This window comes from Acomys russatus, chromosome 32, assembly GCF_903995435.1.
Source record: "Acomys russatus chromosome 32, mAcoRus1.1, whole genome shotgun sequence".
NCBI classification, from domain to species: domain Eukaryota; kingdom Metazoa; phylum Chordata; class Mammalia; order Rodentia; family Muridae; genus Acomys; species Acomys russatus.
Genome location: NC_067168.1, coordinates 13,746,044 through 13,769,457, shown reverse-complemented (window position 1 = coordinate 13,769,457; position 23,414 = coordinate 13,746,044). Strand labels below are relative to the sequence as shown.

The 23,414-nt window shown below is 39.9% G+C and overlaps 1 protein-coding gene across 2 annotated transcripts in view; it reads left to right on the top strand.

Moving 5' to 3' along the window:
* The window catches only part of Ibtk (inhibitor of Bruton tyrosine kinase), a 66,641-nt gene that overhangs the window by 2,462 nt on the left and 40,765 nt on the right, over positions 1 to 23,414 (top strand). For both annotated transcript variants that reach the window (XM_051140568.1, XM_051140567.1), the window contains exons 2-9: positions 3,029 to 3,715; positions 8,571 to 8,667; positions 10,166 to 10,290; positions 15,984 to 16,094; positions 17,826 to 17,996; positions 19,908 to 20,025; positions 20,115 to 20,295; positions 21,792 to 21,915. In XM_051140568.1, the coding sequence (XP_050996525.1) occupies positions 3,395 to 3,715; positions 8,571 to 8,667; positions 10,166 to 10,290; positions 15,984 to 16,094; positions 17,826 to 17,996; positions 19,908 to 20,025; positions 20,115 to 20,295; positions 21,792 to 21,915 (1,248 nt within the window). In that variant the 5' untranslated portion in view covers positions 3,029 to 3,394. The remainder of the gene's footprint in view (positions 1 to 3,028; positions 3,716 to 8,570; positions 8,668 to 10,165; positions 10,291 to 15,983; positions 16,095 to 17,825; positions 17,997 to 19,907; positions 20,026 to 20,114; positions 20,296 to 21,791; positions 21,916 to 23,414) is intronic.

Genomic DNA, 23,414 nt, shown 5'->3' with positions numbered 1-23,414 from the left:
TCGCTGTGTTAAATCACCATCGAGGGCTGAGAGATGCAGGAATCTGTGGTTAAAATGAAAAGTCCTTAGAAGTGGTTAAATGCTATGCTCATTAGCAGAACTGTCTGCTGGGGCCTGTGACCTATCCAACCATCTTGGCCTCTTAATGGTGCTAAATGTGAGTTCTGTCTTATGGAGCAAGCCTATAGTCCAATCAGAATGCCTTTACTCTGTGACGTTTGTTATACTGTTACAACAGGGAGCATGCATTGTCAGGGTGGTTGGTGTAATTCACAGGGGTCACAGTTGGGTAAGACTGTACATTACATTTCTCTACTACTGGATAAAGCTGTTTAACATTTAAAAAAAATTTTTTTAAGGGATTGGATAAATCAGGCATTAGGGGAGTAGGTGATTAACTATGGATGATCATAAGGCCTGTGAACCATTGTTTAGGACTCAATGCCAACCTGCTGTAGCTGGTGGAGCAGTAGCTGGGGTTGAACTGTTGCCAGTAGCTAAGCTAGTAGCTATATTTTGCTCAGTTTCTCTCCAGTGTTTCTAATTGTTAGTGTCCAAAACACGCTGAAGAAAAGACCCCAGACTCAAATAGTGTGCAAACAACAAAGAACGTTTATTCTGTAGGACCAACATGTTGGGGTCACCATTCAGACATGATGGCGACCTCAAGTGAGCTTGTAGGCTCTTCTTAAAGGCTTAGGGGAATTCCTAAGGGGGTGGTGTAGGTAATCATTACCTTGTTGGGATCACCACTCAGTCAGGGTGGCAACCCCTGGTGAGCTCCCTGCCTCTTTTTACAAGCGTTTACATTCCAAAAAGGGGTTAAGTAATCATTTAAACTAGAAAGCCTGGCAAACTGAGTAAACACAGGGCTACTCTGGCCAGGTCATGAGTTTATCATGAGGCAGAAGATTGGTAGGCTGGCAGTATATCTTTCTTAACCAATTATACCAGCAGTAAAAATCATTTTTAAATTTATTTTTCTCTGGCCAGGTTATGGCTGTCTCTAGTCGGCTGCCCACTCTGCAGCATTTTCAGTGACTGCTGAACCTACCTCTGAAGAATGGAGACCCAGGCCCGCTCTGAACTACCAGAGACTGAAGCCTGTTGCTAGACTTATTTAACCTGGCCTCTCAGTATCTGTCATATATAAGGCAAAGTTTTATTTGTAACTTATTTGTTGCTTGGTTTAGGCTTCTGTATTAGTTTTGTTGTTGTTGTTTTGTTTTGTCTTTTACTGCTGGAAGACCAACACAACTTGTAAAAGAAAGAGCTTATGTAGGGCTATGGCTTCAGAAGGTTAGAGTTCATGGTCATGGCAGAGCTAAAGCACCATGGCAAGAACAGCTGAGAGGAGAGGAGAGGGGAAGGAGGGAGGGAGGGAGGGAGGGTGGGAGAGAGAGAGAGAGAGGAGAGAGAGAGAGAGAGAGGAGAGAGAGAGGAGAGAGGAGAGAGGAGAGAGAGGAGAGGAGGAGAGAGGAGAGAGAGAATAGAGTCTTGAAACTTTAAAGCTGGCTCCCACTGACATGTTTTCTCCAAGGCCATATCTCATAGACTCTCCCGAAATGTTTCCACCAACTGGGGACCAAGTATTCAAAAATATGAACCTAAGGGACCATTCTCATTCAAACCAGTATAATTATGTATCCTCCCTACCCTGATTCTCAAAGTAGTTACCACCCCACCTGCCATTTTTTTTCTTATTCCATCAGCTAAGCCAGAAGCCTTGAATTAATACCTTATAGTAATACCTTACTTTAGAGTTCTGAATATAACGGAATTGTGTATTTCAAGCATAAAAGGCTGTTTAACATCCATCCCATCATGATCAGGAAAAGCAAGAGTGGTGTAAGTTTTAGGCCTTGAAAGAGTAAAATGAATGATTTGACCATTTTGCTATATGTTGTGTTTTTAGTTTTAACATTTTAAACAACTTGAGGTTCCTTTTCTTTGTGCCAGTTAAGTGCCATAGTTTTTTTTTTTTTTTTTTTCTTTTCTTTCAGGTTCAAATTAATGTTTTGAAGTGGGTGAGGTTTTTGATTTTTGTTTGTTTGCTTTTGTGGGCCTGTATTCAGTTAAAAACTGTATAGGTTTTCAGAAACAGGCCTGGAGTCAGAGAGAAGTGCAGGTCAAGTAGTGCATTGCTCTCATTTCAGAAAAGTGGGGCATAATAGTCAGTATCAGAAAGCTAGTTAGATGCTAACTGCTACTACATTGTGATCCAAGTGGGTGTGGGAATAACACACACACACACACACACACACACATCTCTGAGTTTTCACTGTACACACAGTGGAGTCATGCCTGTCTCTAAAGAGTCTTCTAACTGCTTTTTTTAGTTCCTAAAGATCAGATGGTAAAGGAAAGGTTTACACACTGTGTATTAGGGAAGGCTTTCCCTTCTTTTGTCTTTAAAAATTTTCTATGACTTTCAGAGTTATATTGACCCTCATCATTATTTTATCCTTTGAGAGTTCAGGTGATACTTTTTGTACGTGGTGATCATAAAAGAAAACCCTCTTATGTTTTTCATGGCTTCATTTTTTATCTTTGTCTCTGAGCCATTTAGAATTTATATTAATATAGGTATAGAGTGTAAAAAAATTATTCCTTTCCAGTTGCTTTCCTGTCTAGTTGTTCTGATATCCTTTAGTTTAATTGTTTCCCTGTAACAAGGTGAGGAGAGATGTTGCCTACCGCGCTGCAATGGGTTAACTGTAAATTGTTCTGCTAATGGTTATGAGGTAGTTTTAGGTGATGGCCATTTGGGAGAAGATTCTCCTGAAGATTTGAATGTGTTTATAGCTTCTGGAGACATAGCTTCTGGAGACATAGCTTCTGGAGTGTAAAAATCCAGAAGAATGAAGAATGTGGAAGGGAAGAGGCCAGTGTGAAAAGTTGAAAGCTTTTTCTTTTCTTTCTTTCTTTTTTTATGACTTACGGATATTTCAATGTGGAGTTACTTATACTGTCAAGTACTTCAAGAGAGTTAGATTTGTACTTTTACTTTTACTTTGTCTCCCTACAGGTCACCCTTGCAATTATGGATATTTGAGAAGCTGCGACAGTGTGGAGGGGGAGTTCCCCTCCTCACTCTCCCTTGGTGCTTGGCTTCAGGAATAATTTATAAACTGGGATTTTTATTTTCAATGAAGAACTTGTATTTGATATGAACTTTATAGACCTATTTATAAAATTTTGATGTAAGTGCCAAAAGATTATACAAAGATATATAGTTTTATATAATCGTTGTGACTGTTTAAATTATAACCCCCAAAGGGTCATCTTTTCTTGATAATTCTTCCTGGATAGTATCTTTGTGTCCTGGCTTTTTCATTTTTAAAATTTACTTAAGTGACTGTTGTGAAGGAGTAAGCAATATAAAAGCATTAGGATGGATTCCGCCACCCCTGACTGCACATCAAAATGCAGATCGCTGAGGCATGCTTTGGATGTCCTTTCTGTGGTAACTAAGGGGAGTGAGAACCAGGTCAAGGCCTTCCTCTCCAGCCACTGTTACAATGCTGCAACTGTCAAGGATGCCTTTGGCAGGAGCGCCCTCCACCTGGCTTCCTCCTGTGGGAAGAAAGGAGTATTAGATTGGCTTATTGAGAAAGGAGTGGATTTGCTGGTGAAAGACAAGGAGTCGGGCTGGACAGCGTTGCACAGAAGCATTTTTTACGGACATATTGATTGTGTTTGGTCTCTGTTGAAGGTAAGTGTCATTAATTTCTTTAAAACTTATTTATTTAGGTATGTGCTTTTCTTTTTTCCTCTTCCTCTTACTGAAAATATATCTTCCTTTCTCACATTATGTATCCTGCTTATGGTTTCCCCTCCTTCTACTTCCTTCCCACCTCTGCTCCCATCAAGAGCTACACCCCTTCTGTCTCATTAGAAAACAAACAAGCCATGCCTTGATCCCAGCACGGGAGACAGAGGCAGACAGACCTCTGTGAATTTGAGGCCAGCCTGGTCTACATTGTGAGTTTCAGGACAGCCAGGACTGTGTATTGAGAACCTGTCCTGAAAAAACTAAGAAGGAAAAAAAAAAAAAAAAAAAGATTTCTCTGTGATTATAATAAAATAAAATATAATAAGGTAAAACAAAAACTAGTACATTGAAGTTGGACAAAACAAACAAACGAAAGGAAAAGTGCCCAAGAGAAGACACAAGAGACAGACCTACTGTTTACACACTCAGGAATCCTATAAAAAACGCTAAATTGGATATATACACAAAGGAGCTCTAGGGTAAAAGTAATAAAATATAGATACAAATAAAATAGATACAAATAAAGTAAAATTAAAAAAAAAAAAAAAAGAGTCCAGACATTACATTGTGAGTCAAGGGCCCTCCAGTGAAGTTGTTGAGTTGATTTTCTGTTGGCATCTACTGCGGGACATGCAGCCTGCCCTTAAGAGTAGCTTGTTTCCCTAGTGAGACTCCCTTGGAGAAAACTAAATTGTCATTTGCGAGTAGCTATCAATTGGAGATAGATGCTGGGTTAGGGATGTGTGTCTGCTTTTAGCTCTCAGACCCCATCTTGTGCAGACCCGAGCAGGCCCTGTGCATGCTCCTTCCTTTGTGAGTTCATATGTGTTTTGGTCTTGTCGTTTAGAAGGCCTTGTTTCATGTGTATCTTCCATCCCTTCTGGCTCTTGCACTCTATCTCCCTTCTCTTCTGAGAGGTTTCCTGAGCCCCAAGGAGAGGGATTTGATGGAGACATCCTGTTTAGGGCTGAGTGTTCTAAGGTCTCTTACTCTCTATACATTGTCTGCCTGTGGGTCTCTGTATTTGTTTCCATCTGTTGCATGAGAGTGTCTCTCTGATGCTGGCTGAGCAAGGCACTTAACTGCCTCCCTGGCTAAACTTTAGATGTGTGCTTTTCTTAATCTATCTCAGGTTGTATTTTCTAAGAGAGGCTTATATTTGTTTGATACTCTTATAACTCAACTTTAGATTTAAAATCCCATAAATCTTATTTACACATTTCATGTAAAACTTCAAATACACATCAAAGCTCACAGTGTATAATGAGCTATTGTACAGTTTTGTGCTGTGTGCTCTGTATGTCACTGGAAGAAAAAAACCTTAGAATTGATTTGAACAAAGAATGATTTATGAATTGGTAGCACCTAAAACCAGAGAGGTATCCTATGGGGATGTAGCTTGGGGGGCAGAATACTTGCCTGATATTCTCAAGGCTCAGCTTTCCACCTCTAGTACCCTGCTCACCCCCCAGCTCACCCCAGAGAGGCTTTGAGAGCTGTGTTAGAAACCCTAATTAGAGGTTAATTAGTGTCTGTGACTGGTTGGGTCTTCAGTCTGTTTCTCCTTTAATGTTAGACTTCTGCTTGCTTATACTAAAACTTACTGTTGAAGTTAGTCCAATGTAATATAATTCCATTGGAAGAAAATCTAAGTTAGGCGTGATGGTACACGCCTTTCACTCTGGGAGGAAGAAGCAGGCAGATCTCTGTGAGTTCGAGGCCAGCCTAGTCTACAAAGTGAGTCCAGGACAGCTGAGGCTACACAGAGAAACCCTGTCTTGAAAAAGAAAAAAAATTAAATAAAATCTTCTCTTCAAGTATTTAAAACAAGACTTGTAAGTTACCATTGACTGCTTTACTGCTGTTGAACATCAGTTAGGGATAGGAATTATGGTTTTGAATAATATGTCCACTTCTTGTTTAACTAGAATAAATTATTTTTGGTTTAAAAATTTGATAGTTAAAGTCAGCTTAATTCATATGAAATTTCTGACTTCAGTAGATTCTATCTGGGTTTGTTTTGTGAATAGCCAAATCATAAAGTGTTTTGAGAAATATGCAGTGTCATTGTGCTAATGAACACTGAGTCATGCATTTTATTTTTTAAGAATGTTTATTTAAAAAAAAAAAAAATATATATATATATATATATATATATATATACATACATACATACACCCCTCCATGCCAGGAAAAGGGCACCAGATCCCATTATAGATAGTTGTATTCTGCCATGTGGTTGCTGGGAATTGAACTCAGGACCTCTGGAAGAGTAGATAGCGTTCTTAACCACTGAGCCATCTCTCCAGCCTGAGTCATGCATTAAATATGAAGTTTTGTTTGTTGATAGGCATTTTGTACAGGCACAGAAAATAGAAAACAAGTCTTTCAATCTTCAACCTACTTGTAGCTAAGTTAGGATTCTTACCATTAGTATTTCCTTTTTCTTTTCAAATATGTTTGTTTTATTACACATGTATAAAACAAACTACATACAGCAGGGAGAACCATGTGACAATCATGAGCTCTATAAATGTTACATTCATAGTGGTTTGGCTATTTGTATTTGTTAAGCTTGAAGTAAATGTCTTTCCTGTCTTGTTGGGTCTAAATTTCTGAATGAAATTCAATATCTATCCTATTTCAACTCTAATAATTTAACTCCTTTATCTTGGTCTTAAAAGATCCTATCCCCTAATCAACTAAACTTGATTGCAAAACTAAACTATCTGGTCTTCAACCCCCTGCCCCCTTTCAGAGACTTGAGAAGGAATAAAACTTAAATTCCTGACTGAACCAGCAGGACAGTTCACTGCCTGAACAGTTACCCAACACTCTCTATAACGTTGGAGCCTCATCTGCGGCCCTCAGGCCCAGTATCTCAGCCAGACTTATGCGCAAGGCAGGAACTATTGAGTACTTGCTTACCCTGCCTTGGCAGAGTGCGGCCTTCGACTCTGCCTGCGTCTAAGCTGCCCGTTTTTAGGCAGAATTCTGTTTGTGGTAGGAATGAGGACATTTTGCCCAGTGGCTGGTTTGCCACATTTGAAGATAGGACCCAACAATATATAAGGTAGGATAGTTAAATAAGGTCTTCAAAGCCTCAGAGACATACAGAATAAGGCATTTAAAGATGTTTTTATAATCCTGAAGTCTCTTTGACAACAAGACAAGTTAACTCCTGACATTACCCAGCTGACCTCAAAGAAGATGATGAGCACCATTAATATTTTCATCTGTTTGATTAAAAAACTTATTTCATAAGTTTTTTATGCCATATGATCATCAAAATAATTTCTAATGTACATTGGTAGTGCAGTATCCTTTTTCTATATCTAAATTGTTTAAGTGCCCTACTTACCAAGTCATATTGGATAAATTGCCAAACACAGAACTGTTGTTTTTAACAAAATCTCAATCTTTTGATTTTACCAATAAAGACTCTGGGAAACAGATGCTGGGGTGAAAGTTTGCTAGCTCAGAGAGGCAGAGAAAGCACCCAGTTATCTTCCTCCTCAGCTGATGTCCCAAAAGCAAAAGGAGGCCTCCTTCTCTATGATGTCTCAAAAAACAAAAAAACAAACAAACAAAAAAAACAAAAAAACCTCAAACTCAGTGTCCCTCCCTTCTACTTCCTGTGCAGCTCGATCTGTCCCCCGGACTTCCTCTTACTCTCCGGTTTTTTTTTTTCCTATGATCAATTTCTGTCAACTGGTTGCTTGCTCTGCTTCTTGACCTATGGTTGACCTTGTTCAATCATGTCTTGGATTATAGGTGTTTGCTAGGCTGAGACACACTACAACTAGGAACAGGTTTTTCTGGTCAATAACACTATTTCGGGGTTCACAGTGTGATCAAATATCCTTCAGCATAGCACCCTGGTTATGTCTACAGAAGGGGTAGTAACAATCATTCTTCATACTTGCCCCCACTTCTGTAAGGGACGTCATTGATCCATTGTCTCTCCATGGAGGGAAAGCTAAAGTTAAAGCATTTTTTGGCTCCGGTGGAGCACTCTACTCACCTCGTCATAGTTACAAAGCAACAAAGAGGAAGACAATATTCTGTAGTGCCTTCTGTAGTACAGGTCCTGTGATGGGAAGCTACCCATAGGCCCTGCTTGTCAAACGTTCTTCCACCTCCCAGTAGTGCCACATGTGGAGACATGGTATCTCATAGTGGAGAAGTATTTACCTTGAAGAACTGTCCTGTCTACTTTACTTTGATGTAAAATGTTACTTCAGGGTTGGAGAAATAGCTCAGCAGTAAAGAGTACTTGCTGCTTTTTAGGGGACAGAGTTCATTTCATAGCACTCACATTGATGGCTCCCAAGTATGTGTAATTCCAGCTCTAGATCTGATGTCCACTTCTGGTGTCAGTGGGCACCTACACACACACACACACACACACACACACACACACACACTCTCTCTCTCTCTCTCTCTCTCTCTCTCTCTCTCTCTCTCTCTCTCTCTCTCTCTCTCTCTCTCCAAAACTAGGGGATCTGATGTCCACCTCTGGTGTCAGTGTGACACACACACATACACACAATCCAAAACTAAAATTTTAAAATGTTGTTTTTTTTCCTTGTTCTACCAATAATTGAGTGTTTGCTATTCTTTAGTTCTCTTGTATATCACAGAAAAATATATGTATATATGAGAGATGATTATTAGACAGTTATTTTTCTGTTTTCAATGTGCTTTTATGAGGTTCATCATTTGGTTTTGATATTTAAGAATAGAAGTTGCTGATTTAGAGTAAATTGATAATATGTACTTTTCTTTTTCCTAGCATGGTGTTAGCTTGTATATGCAAGATAGAGAAGGATTGTCACCTTTGGATCTGCTGATGAAGGACAGGCCAACTCATGTTGTGTTCAAGAACACCGGTAAGAACAGCTCCACAAATAAGTCCAGCAGCCCAGCTTGCGAAACTCCTAACAGAATTGTATTCTGATTAAAATTTTGAAGATTTGTTTGTTTGAACATGTGCAAAGAACTTGTACTTTAATGGCTGTTGATTATTTTTATTTTTGTACCAGAACAATTTGTTTTGTCTTTTTAAAATTGTCTGTAAGAGTTAAAACACAACCCAAAGAGTTAGCAGTTTATAATTTAACTAGTTTAAAGTCATAATGTGCATCCAGGAAATAATTTCAGCATCTGGAGTAACTGAAAAAAGAAAAGAGGAGAAGTAACTATCTTACCCACACATTTTAAAACATAAAAAAATAAATCAATCAGTTTCTTTTGTAAGTGTCTTCATGTGGGTATGTGCGTCTGCATTTGGGTGTGAGTATGGGCATGCTTGTATGACACAGTGCGCGTGGAGTGGCCAGAGGGTGGCCCTGGATGCTACTTCTACCTTTCACCTGGTTTCAGGTAGTACCTTTTGTTTTCTATGACATCTGCTAGAAGAGGTGTTTTGCAAGCTTCTGGGATTCTCTTGGCTTTGCCTCCTACCACCTTGTGGGAGTGCTGGGGTTGCAGGTGCTCACCCCATGTCAGCCTTTACATGGGTTCTGGGGATTTGAACTTAGGTCCTCACATGTGTGGCAAGCACCTTTGCCCACTGACCATCTCCCCAGTCCTACTTTCACATACGTGTGTCTCTTCTTCCAGTTCTTTGACCTTTTAGTTTTGGAAAGGAAAGGAGGAAAAATTAAAGGAGAGGATTAAATGGGGGCATTGCATAGTTTGTACGTAAGCTAAGTGAGAACGCAGTCACTCCACACACATGCATTTACACTGCATTGTTTACGACAATTAAAACTTAGTTGTTGTGATTTTGTGTATCAGGACTGAACTGTGAAGGCTAATGTTAGGCTGTGTGTGCTAATTCACATCTGTAATCCCAGGACTTGCAAGGTGGTGTCAGACTGAGGAGGCCAAGGCCATGCTCTGTTACGTAATGAGTCCAGAGGCCATCCTGTGCTCTGGAAATCCTATCTCAGTCCCTCGATTCCCCTAAAAAGTTAATGTTTGTATAGTCACACATAGTAACAGTGACACTGTGCTCACTTTTATAATATGAATGTAACTATAAATCTTAAATTTAGATTTTCTTAAACAGGATAGATGTGGCAGGTAGTGGTTCACTGAGCTGAGGTTACATGTTAGCTCTCAGTGAGGACCAGCTACTCTGATTGCTCATGTCGGATGCAGGCTTTCACTATGATTTTGATTTTCTAAGTTTTAAAATCCCCTAGGATTGTATATTGTGTTAATAGGCTCTTATGCAGCACTGCAATCTTTCTAAATATAGGAGCTCCATCAGTTTGTATTGAGCCTGCCTTGGGCAAACTGATGATTACTGTGTCTCTGTAATTAGGCTAAATTGTCATTTGCTTAAACTATAACAGTATCAAATCTTAATTTTTATTTCAGATCCCACAGAAGTCTATACTTGGGGAGATAATACAAACTTCACTCTGGGTCATGGAAGCCAGAATAGCAAGCATCACCCGGAGCTGCTGGACCTGTTCTCCAGGAGCGGCGTCTACGTTAAGCAGGTGCTTTGAAGGATCATCTCTGTATTTTGAGAGACAAGATCAAAACTTTGTATTTGATAGTTTGGATTTTGTATATTTTTACTTTTTTAAAGGACTGAAAACACCGTAATGATGAAATCCATTAGGAATTTGCTACTTTTGGTTTTGTTGTTCTTTTGTTTGTTTTTAACTGTATTAACTTCAGTGATATCAGGACCCCAGACATATGAAATGTTTGTGCAAGGGGTGCTAGGGCATTTATTTCTCAGGTGCATGTGTTGCAGGTCAGTGTGATTGTGTGTGTGTGTGTGTGTGTGTGTGTATGATCCTGAATTCTTACATGTGAGTGCACTTGGAGCTGGTAACTTGTGCTTTGCTGTGTGCTATTCATCCTTCTGTTGAATGTAGTGTTCTGCTTGCACAGACCGTGCCGCTGTGGGCATGCTCCTCCTCTCTCATTCCTCTCTCACTCCCCCCCCCCCCCCCCCATGTGTGTGTGTGTGCGTGCACACGCGCGCTTACTGTTTTTAATGTTACTCCTCTTTTGTTTTGTTTTCATATTACCATGGGCAGTCTTGTAAAGTATTTAAATTTAACAGATCTGAAGTCTTATTTTTTCTATTCACATTGTACTCCTTTTAATGCTAAGATATTTACGTTTTCAGCCTCAGATCACATCACTTGTCCTCATCTTTGTCTTACAAGCTCTGTTAATCTTTTCTGTTACTATGAAAAATGCCTGGGATTTCCTGAAAGGAGGAAGGATGTATTTTGGATCAAAGCTGTGGTTGGTTTGCCTTGTTTTGGGTCTGGTGAGGGAGCACAGCCTGTTGGAGACTGTGGTGGAAGACACTGCTCACCTAACAGCAACCAGGAAACAGTGAGTGTGAAGGAGAGACTAGTATCCCATAGTCCCCCGATGACCCTTTATCTCCTTTTACTAGCCCCTGCTTGTTGGGGCTAATCTGAGGACCAAGCCTTTTATACAAGAGTCTTTGGAGGAGATTCTAGATTCAGACTCTATCATGAGGTTAGCTGCCAAGCCGCTCTTCAGCTCTTCTTGGATAGTGCTAAGTGTCCTCACTTGACTTCTTAGCTTTTCCTTGTTTATATTCACTTTTATTCCTTGTTGTTACTTATTATTTTATTTTAAACTAAATAATTTAGCCGATTGATATTTGGGTAAATCCAGACTACATGGCTTAGAATGTGAGGCCTTTTCTACTCATCATTTCCTTCTCTCTGTCTCTCTGTCTCAACTCTGTCTTCTCTCTCTCTCTCTCTCTCTCTCTCTCTCTCTCTGTGTGTGTGTGTGTGTGTGTGTGTGTGTGTGTGTGTGTGTGTGTTTGTTTTTTTGCTTAACCTAGAATAGGAGCCTGGAGATTTTAGTAATGTTCTGACTTCACCTAAGGTCATGGGTCATGTGTCATTACAAGCCCTTAGCTCATATTTGAAGATAGAACTCTCAGTGTTTAAGATTACTGTGCATGCCTGGCTTGCCTATGACAGTTCCAGTTCTGGTTTTGATGTTTTTTCTGGTGTAATTGTTGTTATCCCCTTTAGCTAAAAAATATTTGGATGGTAAATGATAAGAATATTATATTAGGCTTTGGTATAACACCACAGCATTTACACTCTTATTTGAAAGGCATGATCTGATGGGTCATAACCAGCAAGGTTTTTTTTTTTTTTTTCCTTAAGGTAAAAAAGTTAATTATAGAGAATATTCAATTTTGAAAGGCCAGGAATAGGAGCTTGTATAAGAATGAGAAGAGACTAAAGAATGGAAAGAATGGAATGGTGGTGTAGTAAAATCTGCCTCTCTAGCCCTGGAAAAACTTAGGATAATGAAAGAACTTAGAGGAGTGGGAGCCATGAGCCTGGTGTCAGTCAACAGTGAACTGAGGTTGATGTGCTGTCACAGCAGGAGTTGGGTATGTGCACTAGCGTGGAGTGCTGAGCATGTTGTGGGCAGGCAGTGCTGAGCATATGTTAGCCTGAATAAGCCCACAAGGGCTTTTTACAATGCTATTCCATCCCTTCTCAGCTTTTGTCTAAGCACAAAATGGCAATCCATTGAGAGTTGGTGATGGCTGACCATTTAGGGCAGTGATTCTCAACTTTCCTAATGCTGCAACCCTTTAAATCATTTCTTCACCCTCTGGTGACTCCCAACTCCATTATGGTTGTTACTTCATAGCTGTAATTTTGCCACTGTTATGAATTGTAAGTATCTGATATTTGGGATATCGGACATGAGACCCCAGAGGAGTCACGGTGCACAGGTTGAGAACCATTGATTTAGAGTATTAGAGAAATGTTTTTCTTTCCTAGGTTTTATGTGGTAGAGCTAGATTTTGTGGCCTTGAGCAGTTGGGAACTTTCACAAGAAGTGAAGGAATAACACCACCATTAAAGGACCCAGAGTGTAAACTGCCTTCTGGTTCTACTATATGCAGTACGAGAAATGGAGTCTGTTCTTGATGGTGTTAGGTTTAGAACACTACATTAAAAAATGTTCACTAATGAAAGTACATAGCATTTGTGAAGAAATTGAGGCTTAAAGGGGTTTATTTACTACAGTGAATGAGTAAGGCAAGCTCCGTGGACAGGTGTGACGGAAGGAAGGAGTGTAGATTTCAGCCCAGGAAGAGGAAGCTGGATGGGAGTGTTTACTGAGCGGAGTTAGATGGAGATCTCATTACTCACTGAAAAAGAGCTGGCTCTGTAGTGTAGTCCCAAACAAATTCCCTGTCACTGGGCAGAGATGAAACCATTATATGTCCTAGAGAACTGACGTGCAAACCATGTCTAATGGTTTAAAAATTCAAAGTGTTAAGTTCTGGGATCATGGGTCATTTAGTAGTGGAAAGATAATGAATGTATAATTTAACCAAATATATATGTTTTGACTCATACAATATTTTCTTTAAAAATTTTTAATTTTAAAACCTTGGGATTGGTTTTTAGACTTTCTTTTATGGCATTTGGGGTACAGCTAAATGAATATTTTATGTTACTCTTTTTGGACAGGCATGTGTTTCTAGAACTCTGAGCCGTCAATGAATTTATCTAGCTCAGCTTATAATTATCTTAAGGAACTGTTTACAAGGATTTTTAAATTTTCAACTGTGAAAATTAGTCCAATTTTCAAAGGATCATGGCTTTCTGGAGAATGAATAATTCTAGGATTTCTTTCTCATCTGTCTATGTCTTAAGATGGAAGGGGTTATTGAGTAGTAAGATAAAGTGGAATGCTACACTGAGCAAAGCTGGCTGTGTGCTGGTCAGTACACAAAGTGCGGCTGTGTGCTAGTCTGTACACAAAGTGCGGCTGTGTACTAGTCTGTACACAAAGTGCGGCTGTGTGCTAGTCTGTACACAAAGTGCGGCTGTGTGCTAGTCTGTACACAAAGTGCGGCTGTGTGCTAGTCTGTACACAAAGTGCGGCTGTGTACTAGTCTGTACACAAAGTGCGGCTGTGTGCTAGTCTGTACACAAAGTGCGGCTGTGTGCTAGTCTGTACGAAAAGTGCGGCTGTGTGCTGGTCTGTACACAAAGTGCGGCTGTGTACTAGTCTGTACACAAAGTGCGGCTGTGTGCTAGTCTGTACACAAAGTGCGGCTGTGTGCTAGTCTGTACACAAAGTGCGGCTGTGTGCTAGTCAGTACACAAAGTGCGGCTGTGTGCTAGTCTGTACACAAAGTGCGGCTGTGTGCTAGTCTGTACGAAAAGTGCGGCTGTGTGCTAGTCAGTACACAAAGTGCGGCTGTGTGCTAGTCTGTACACAAAGTGCGGCTGTGTGCTAGTCTGTACACAAAGTGCGGCTGTGTGCTAGTCTGTACACAAAGTGCGGCTGTGTGCTAGTCTGTACACAAAGTGCGGCTGTGTGCTAGTCTGTACACAAAGTGCGGCTGTGTACTAGTCTGTACACAAAGTGCGGCTGTGTGCTAGTCTGTACACAAAGTGCGGCTGTGTGCTAGTCTGTACGAAAAGTGCGGCTGTGTGCTGGTCTGTACACAAAGTGCGGCTGTGTACTAGTCTGTACACAAAGTGCGGCTGTGTGCTAGTCTGTACACAAAGTGCGGCTGTGTGCTAGTCTGTACACAAAGTGCGGCTGTGTGCTAGTCAGTACACAAAGTGCGGCTGTGTGCTAGTCTGTACACAAAGTGCGGCTGTGTGCTAGTCTGTACGAAAAGTGCGGCTGTGTGCTAGTCAGTACACAAAGTGCGGCTGTGTGCTAGTCTGTACACAAAGTGCGGCTGTGTGCTAGTCTGTACACAAAGTGCGGCTGTGTGCTAGTCTGTACGAAAAGTGCGGCTGTGTGCTAGTCAGTACACAAAGTGCGGCTGTGTGCTAGTCTGTACACAAAGTGCGGCTGTGTGCTAGTCTGTACACAAAGTGCGGCTGTGTGCTAGTCTGTACACAAAGTGCGGCTGTGTGCTAGTCAGTACACAAAGTGCGGCTGTGTGCTAGTCTGTACACAAAGTGCGGCTGTGTGCTAGTCTGTACGAAAAGTGCGGCTGTGTGCTAGTCAGTACACAAAGTGCGGCTGTGTGCTAGTCTGTACGCAAAGTGCGACTGTGTGCTAGTCTGTACACAAAGTGCGGCTGTGTGCTAGTCTGTACACAAAGTGCGGCTGTGTGCTAGTCTGTACACAAAGTGCGGCTGTGTGCTAGTCTGTACACAAAGTGCGGCTGTGTGCTAGTCTGTACACAAAGTGCGGCTGTGTGCTAGTCTGTACACAAAGTGCGGCTGTGTGCTAGTCTGTACACAAAGTGCGGCTGTGTGCTAGTCTGTACACAAAGTGCGGCTGTGTGCTAGTCTGTACACAAAGTGCGGCTGTGTGCTAGTCTGTACACAAAGTGTGGCTGTGTGCTAGTCTGTATGCAGAGCATAGCTGTGTGCTAGTCTGTACACAAAGTGTGGCTGTGTGCTAGTCTGTATGCAGAGCATAGCTGTGTGCTAGTCTGTATGCGAAGCGTGGCTGTGTGCTAGTCTGTAGGCAAAGCTGGCTGTGTGCTCGTCTGTACGCAAAGTGCGGCTGTGTGCTAGTCTGTACGCATAGGCATGGTTAAAACTCATGCCAGTTTACCGTTTCTGCCTTCTGACGATGCAGCCTGCCTATGTGAGCGTATTTGCTTCTGGAGTATGTGAGTACTGAGTGTGTGTCAGCAGCAGACGGGGCGTTGGGAACTGAGAAGGGAAATGGGAAAGAGAAAGACTTGAAAACACATACAAAATTCTGTAAGGCAATATAATGATATTACACCTATAAAAACAGATGAAAAAAGTACTCTTCCACCTGTGCATCGGTCAAATGACTACCGTCTATAAATACTCTTTTGATATTTCTACTATTTTTATTAATAATATAGATTCTATTTGGTAATCTTTGTTCTCCATTTTTCATGGTGCTCAGTTCTTGCATTTTAATAACTCATTAAATTGGAAAACAAAGGACAATTACTTTTTGTCATTCAGGACTGCTTGATTTCATACTTAACTGCTTTCATTCCCTTCCCTTGTGAGTGTTTATAGATATGAAAATGAGGCATATATAGTTTTTATTTTAGAACACTTGTAAAGAGAATAGTATAGTGACTATTCTTAAACCCATTATCTAAATTATGCAATTAATAACATTCTACTTTAAAGAATGAAATAAAAGGACTACTCGGAGAGTTTAATAATACAATTCTATTTTTCCTTAGGTGGTGCTTTGCAAATTTCATTCAGTGTTTCTGTCCCAGAAAGGGCAAGTTTACACTTGTGGGCATGGTCGTGGAGGACGCTTAGGCCATGGAGATGAGCAGACATGCTTGGTAATTGAGTCATTACATTGTAGATGTCAGTAAAGCCGTGGTGAATTAGAATTGTCAATTAATTTTTTATCCCAACTGTAAGGCCAAAATAATGTACAAAATTAGTAATAGTTGTAAGACATCTGTTTTCTAATATAGAGCATACAAATTAAAGATTTAGCCACAAAGTGAAAGTATTTCAAATATTTGGCCTACAGCAAATATTGAGAAAATATATGTATTTATAATAATTGCATATGTGTATATGTATGTGTATATATCATACATATATATATACATTTATCTATATATGTATGTATAAATTAGAGAGTTGAAATTAAAGGTCAGAATAATTATAATAACTCTTTGAAGAAGTACAGTTTTTTATTTCCTTATACTATTTCATTAAAATATGCATGATCTAAAAAACAGAACAATATTTTCTCTTTGTTGTTGCTTTCTTTTGTTTTTGTTTTCTTTTTAAGACAGAATTTCTCTGTGTAGCCTTGGCTGTCCTAGACGAGGCTGGCTTTGAATTCAGAGTGATCTGCCTGCTTCTGCCTCCCTGGAATCAAAGGCGTGCACCACTATGCCTAGCTTTATTTTCTCTATAATTAGAATGTTAGTTTTTAATGGTACTGAAGCTTAGAGGTAATTGGAAGAAACCTAGCTTATTACATACCAGGAAAAGGCTGATTCTTTTTTTTTTTTCCTTTTTTGAAAGAGGAAATCTCCAGTGTTTATTGTTTATTAATGGATAAAGCTATGTCATTACTAGCTTCCACTGCTTGAGGATTTGGTGTTCTGCTGTTACGTTAGTGAGCCTCCTCACAGTGGTCCTGTGAGCGGCAAGTACTTCTGCCTGCATTTTGTGTATTACACTAACAGTGAGAAAGCAGTCATTTATTGACTGCTTAGCTCTCAGATAAGGAAAATGAGGAACTGAAAAGTTACAATTTGATTGAGATCAAGTAGGCAGTAAGTAGCTGAGGTGAGCTTTGAGTCTAGGGTGGGCAACTCCGCAGGGACAGGAGTGTATGTTTGGGGATTTCTTGAAGGGAAGCTGTATTTTTTCCTTTGCTTCCTAAAATATCCAATAGTGAAGGGCTCCATTTTCTTTTATTCATGCCAACTAAATTTGCATTTGAGATACAGTAAGAGCTTAAAAAATCACCTGAGATCCAAGCAGGTACTTCTAGGACTGACATTATAAGATTGATCATGGAGCTGGAGAGATGGCTCAGTGGTTAAGAGCACTGACTGCGCTTCCAGAGGTCCTGAGTTCAATTCCCAGCAACCACATGGTGGCTCACAACCATCTATAATGTGATCTGATGCATACTGTATACATAATAATAAATAAATCTAAAAAAAAAAAAAATAAGATTGATCACTCGGATTCACAGATGGAGATCCTACAAGTTTTGCTCTGACCTCCAGACATGTGCACATACACATGCGTGCACGCACACATACATACACACATACACATACACAGAGAGAGAGAGACAGAGACAGAGACAGACAGAGACAGAGACAGACAGACAGAGACAGACAGACCGACAGGTTTGTGGGGGGGAGTGAGAATATGTAATAAACGTTCCCTACTGGCCTTAAATCTATTTTGCTTATAAACCATGAACATAATTTCATTAGCTTACCAGTTCTTTAATAAGATGTAGACATCTCCTCTGGACAGTAGTCTTCCAGCCATACCATTTGGAGTCTTATAAAGTTAATGTTGCTTCTTAGGTTCCTAGGCTTGTGGAAGGATTGATTGGTCACAGTTGCTCCCAAGTGGCAGCTGCTAAGGATCATACTGTTGTGTTAACTGAAGATGGATGTGTTTATACATTTGGTCTCAACATGTTTCACCAATTAGGAATTATTCCTCCACCTTCTAGTTCTAATGTCCCCAGACAGGTAAGCCTCTGCTTTTAAACCAATAAGGTATTTATTTGGATAAAATTTATAAGGATAAAAGGTGTAACTTACTAATGGAGTAGCTATTTACTTAGTCCACTTCATCTCCAGGAAGACACACTTTTCTGATAAGACCTATATGGTTTGGGTCCCAGAACCCTGGCTAGCAGCAGTGAGAGAACGAAGGACAGACAGGCATGGACAGGAAAGCTTGGATCAAGTGGAGGTGTGCTTCCTCTGATGGAGGGCACCTACCACCAGTAGTACCCTGGAACCTCAGCATGTTTATTAGGTACAGCACAGGGGAGGGTTAGAGCCCTCCACATGGCTGTGCCCTGTCAACAGTACACATTAACTCAGGTCTGCACTCACTCAGGGCTTCTTATGCTGCTTATATTTTTCTTTTCCCATAAGAAAATTATGACACAAATTAGCATTCATTTGAAGTTAAAAATAAAAGCACGTGGGTGATGGTGATTGTGTAGTTGGGGGAATTGCCTACTAAATTACCATAGAGTAATGTTTATATGTGTGTGTCTCTGTGTGTGTATGTGCACCTGAGGGCAGGTACTTTTGGATGTAAGAAGAGTCCCTTAGTGCTGGAGTGACAGGTGGTGGTGAACTGCCCGACATGGTGCTAGGAACTGAACTCAGGCTCACTGCAAGAGCCAAATAGGTTCTTAACCCCTGAGCCATCTTACCAGCCCATAGATTTAACTTTAAAGTGTGTAGAAGCACAGATGAGCCTGGTTTAATTTTTTTTTTCCATTTTTGTTTTTCCTTTTTTGGTGCTAGGGATTGAAGTCAAGATTCTTATAAGCTAGACACGATTTTTACTGCTTAAATTTATTGTCAGCCTCATATTTTATAGTCTGACACTTACACAATTTTTTTCTTAAAAATAAATCTATCAATATAACATACCTGCACAAGGGCACTAAGAAAAAAAACCTTTGCTTACTTAAATGTGTCTCTGCTCAAATGTCACTGCTGGCATGAAGGTATATGGTTCAAAGTCCACCGTTCTCCCACTCCAATCAGCACATGGCCACCATCAGAAGGTACCCATTCCCCAAATATAGAAACCTTGTACATATGTGGAGTACTCTAAATTAATGTGATATTAGACTTGTCACCCATGACAGATATTTTCAGTGCATCACTTTACACCTTATCTATTAAATTCCATTTTGATTTAATCTTCTGTTTCTAAAACTGTATTTGAATTGATGTTTTTAATTAAGTATGTAAGTCCTTCTCTTTCCCTTTCTGGATTGCTAATAGATCAGCCATATTACTCAGGATATTTGGGTATAGTCTCTACTTGAATACTTTCAGAAAGATCTGCATTCTCTAACTTGCTGTCAACGTGTGGCTGTTTTGTTTTGTAGACTTATGGCCACTTTGGAATCCTAAGTTGATAAAAAGCTATGTTTCTCAGGGCTTATATGACAGTATTTTGAGACAGTTTAGCAGGAGTGGATGATGGGACCAATGATAGCTAGCTAGTAGGTAGAGCCCAGGTATGCATAAGGCAGTCTGTCATGTAAGAATATCATCTGGGCCAAAATGTCAAGCACACCGCCATTGTAAGACCCTGCATATGCCAGATTTAAAAGTCACTGTATATTGTTTTAAGAATGGTTATTTTGTATATTGCTTATTATTGCCAAAATCTTAATGATTTGGATTTTATACAGTGCTAATTCGGTCTATAAAAACTGATGACTGAAAGTGGCTGTGTCAGTGTGTTCTGAGGAGTTGGGTCTTGCCATGAGTGGTGAGATGCGTTAGAAGTTGAAAAGGCAGAAGCAGTGAGGGGGGTGTTTCCTACCTGTTGTACTCTATCTTAGAGAAAATTGCACTAGATTTTAGATATGTAGTTGACTGTAGTCTTGTCATTTTGAACAGATACAGGCAAAACACCTGAAAGGAAGGACCATCATTGGAGTAGCTGCAGGCAGGTTTCATACGGTGCTGTGGACGCGAGAAGCTGTTTACACGCTGGGACTGAATGGTGGACAGCTGGGTAAGGAATCTTTCATAGCAGTATCTAAAAACTACAGTGTGATCTGAGAGTAGATACTTTATGGTTTGCTTATTTGTGTAAACTTTCAGGTCACTTACTGGATCCCAACGGAGAGAAGTATGTCACTACCCCTCGCCAAGTCTCTGCCCTTCATCATAAGGATATCGTCATGTCTTTGGTAGCTGCAAGTGATGGCGCCACAGTCTGTGTCACCACAAGGGGAGATATTTACTTACTTGCAGACTATCAGTGCAAGAAGATGGCAACTAAGTATGTTCATTTCTGGAAAGAAACTTTTGTTATAAGCTCTAAGAACTCAGGTCTCCAGCCACTCACCAGCTGCCAGCTGCTAGCTGTGCTCCTTGAGAAGACAGTATGGAAGGGGAAACTAAGAATCATTTTCTTTGATGATTTGACAGAGGCCCAGTGAACATATAAAAATTTTGTTTGCAAACTGTAAAATAATATTTTTGAATCATATTTAACGTGAGATATGTCCCACAAGGTTTAGTTTCTTTCTCAATGTATCTGGTATGCAGAATAGACTAAGCCTCATTTGTGGTTTATAAAGTGGTCACTGTCTCATCTGTAGACTTTGACATCTTATATACTATTTATTAAAAACAATTGTTTACCATAGACACTCTATCCAGGTTCACTTTTTTTTTTTTTTTAATCTAACTGCTATGCTTATCCTGGTACAGTGTGGCCTGTTCTGTTTCCAGGCTGTAGTAATACACAGTAAACCAGCTGTTACTTGGGATATGAAAGAATATAGAATCAAGTTTAGGCATGGATGCACAGGACATTGCAGCCTTTCATTTATACACATACTCAGGGTTCCACCTGAGACTTTGTTTAGAATGATACAAAGAGCAGGAGTTTGAAATAATTGGGAATTAATCTTGTATTTCTGATACATTTTAGTCCTTAGTAGTTGATTAACTCATATCTGATTTGACAACAGTGTATTGTTTTAGGTCCTTTGAAAGTGTTTACATTTTATAGAAACCCTTTTTCTTTTTAGACCTTTTAAGAAGTTTGAGCAATGTTTAATTCTTTACTATTTCATTGGAACAGGGAATATCTTTGCGCAACTATAACTGATTGCTGGAAAAATATAACTTAGTTCTTGGACACACTGCCTAGTTTATGAGGCAATTAGGGATTTAAATGTAAATGCAGCAAACATGTTCTTGCTCACATGTGAAGGTGTTGGTGAGATGGTGACTTTGCCAGTTTGTTAACCGTGAAGCTGAGCTGAATGTGCCAGACATTCGGTTACCACAGCTCATCTTCCCTGTGTGACATTGATTGTAGGTTGCATTTAGTTTCAGAATCATGAAAATGTGATCTCACATGTTTCCTTGAACCAATTAAATAGGTGTGAGTTGACTTGTGGAATGTTAAGTTGTAGTTTAATGTTAAGTTTATGTTGTTTTATGTTGTTTAATTAAGATTCAGAAAACAAAAAGTTCCCCTTAACACATTAAGTTGTAAGAATATATCATCCTTTCAAATTTTCACTAGTTATTTTGATGCAGATTAAATTACCACATGGTAATATTGAAAATATTATTTTTTTCAAAGCAAGTAAACTTCTTGAGAGAGAGGACAGTTATAGAGTAGCAGTTGGCAGGCTCTACACTGTGTCCTGCACATCAGGCACTCAGGCAAACAGTGTGGCTGATGGGTTGAGTTTATTAGCAGTAGCCAGGGAGGACTTTCATGGCACATTATGTTAATTTATGACTTTTTTCATTTAGACAACTAAACTTGAAAAAGGTTCTTGTGTCTGGAGGTTGTATGGAATACAAGGTTGATCCTGAACATTTGACAGAAAATGGGGGTCAGAAAATATACATTCTTGCTTTGGATGGAGCTGGAAGGGTGAGTATAGTTTTACGTTAGGCTAGTAATGTGATTTCTGCGGACCGTGATAACATGTGGTGTGGGTGTGGGATGGCTGCAGACTGTGATAACATGTAGTGCGGGTGTGTGATGGTTGCCACTGATGCTCCTTCCCTTCTCTGACATCTCAGTGTGGAACTCGCCTTCCTGAGACACAGGACTGCCTCTGCTGTGAAACCGTATCCTAAAGTTTTATTTATTCATAAAATGAAAACTAGAAGTTTGAATTATTTGGCATACAAACTGTATTGATAAGTAATATTGAGCCAATGGACAGAACATTCTCCACAGTTGAGTGCAGAGTGGGGTATGACTTTCACACGAACTCTGGTGCCTCATATTTGACCATGTCCCCTGGAGGAGGAGACCTGGTGGCACTCAGAGAAAGGATAGCAGGCTACCAAGAAGAGACTTGATACCCTATGAGCATATACAGAGGGAGGAAGTCCCCTTTAGGAACAGTCATAGGGGAGGGGAGTAAGGGGGAAATGGGAGGGAGGGAAGAATGGGAGGATACAAGGGATGGGATAACCATTGAGATGTAACAAGAATAAATTAATAAAAAATTTAAAAAATATATTGAAAGACATAGAAGAAAATGTCATGTGAGTAGTTTTGTAGCAGTAAACAGGCAGCATATTACAGATTTGTGCTAAAATCGAAAAGATTGTCCCCAATTATGGTTTTATATAAATGTGCACATTATCTCTGTATGCAGAGATTATGGTGCCCTTTATTCTATTACATGCGTAAACAACAGTGTGCTTCCAGACCTTATCTCTTAAATGGAACTTTCATCCCTTGGACAAATGTATCAATGCATTTCTCTGATAAAATTGCTAGACTTTTAAAATTATATGTGTGTGTGAGTACATGCATGCGCGTACATACAAATTCTGGGTGTGCTTATGTGGAGGCCAGATGAAAAGTTGGTGGAGTTCCTTCTCTGTTGATACCAATCAAGCTGCAGGTATTAAACTCAGGTCATTGGGCTTGGCAGTAAGCAGCTTTACCTGGGAACTCATTTTACCAGCCCTAAAATATATTATTATATAAAGATATGCATAATACAGGCTTATAATTATATCATAAACTATAGACATCTTTTAAATTTGAATGGCATTGTAAAATTAAAATATCTTTAAGCTTAACATTATATCTGTGTATTATGTATTAGTATCACTGATACATTTACACACTGGTTAGGAAAACAGTTTTCTTTCCATAAAATAACGATATAAAATATTTTGTGAGGTGTAAATAGTGATATGAAGCTTCACATTTTAAAAACTGAATAGTTCCATCTGGGCATGTTTCTCAGTACCACAGAGTGCCTATTTCCTCCCAGAAAACCGCAGCCTTCAGGCAGGCGGAGTGCTGCTTTTCTGCGTCTTAGCTGGCTGGAGGTTGAGGCCATGTTGGCTACATAGAACACTGCAGTGAAGCCTGGGCTGCTTCGAAGACCTGTTTCAACCCCG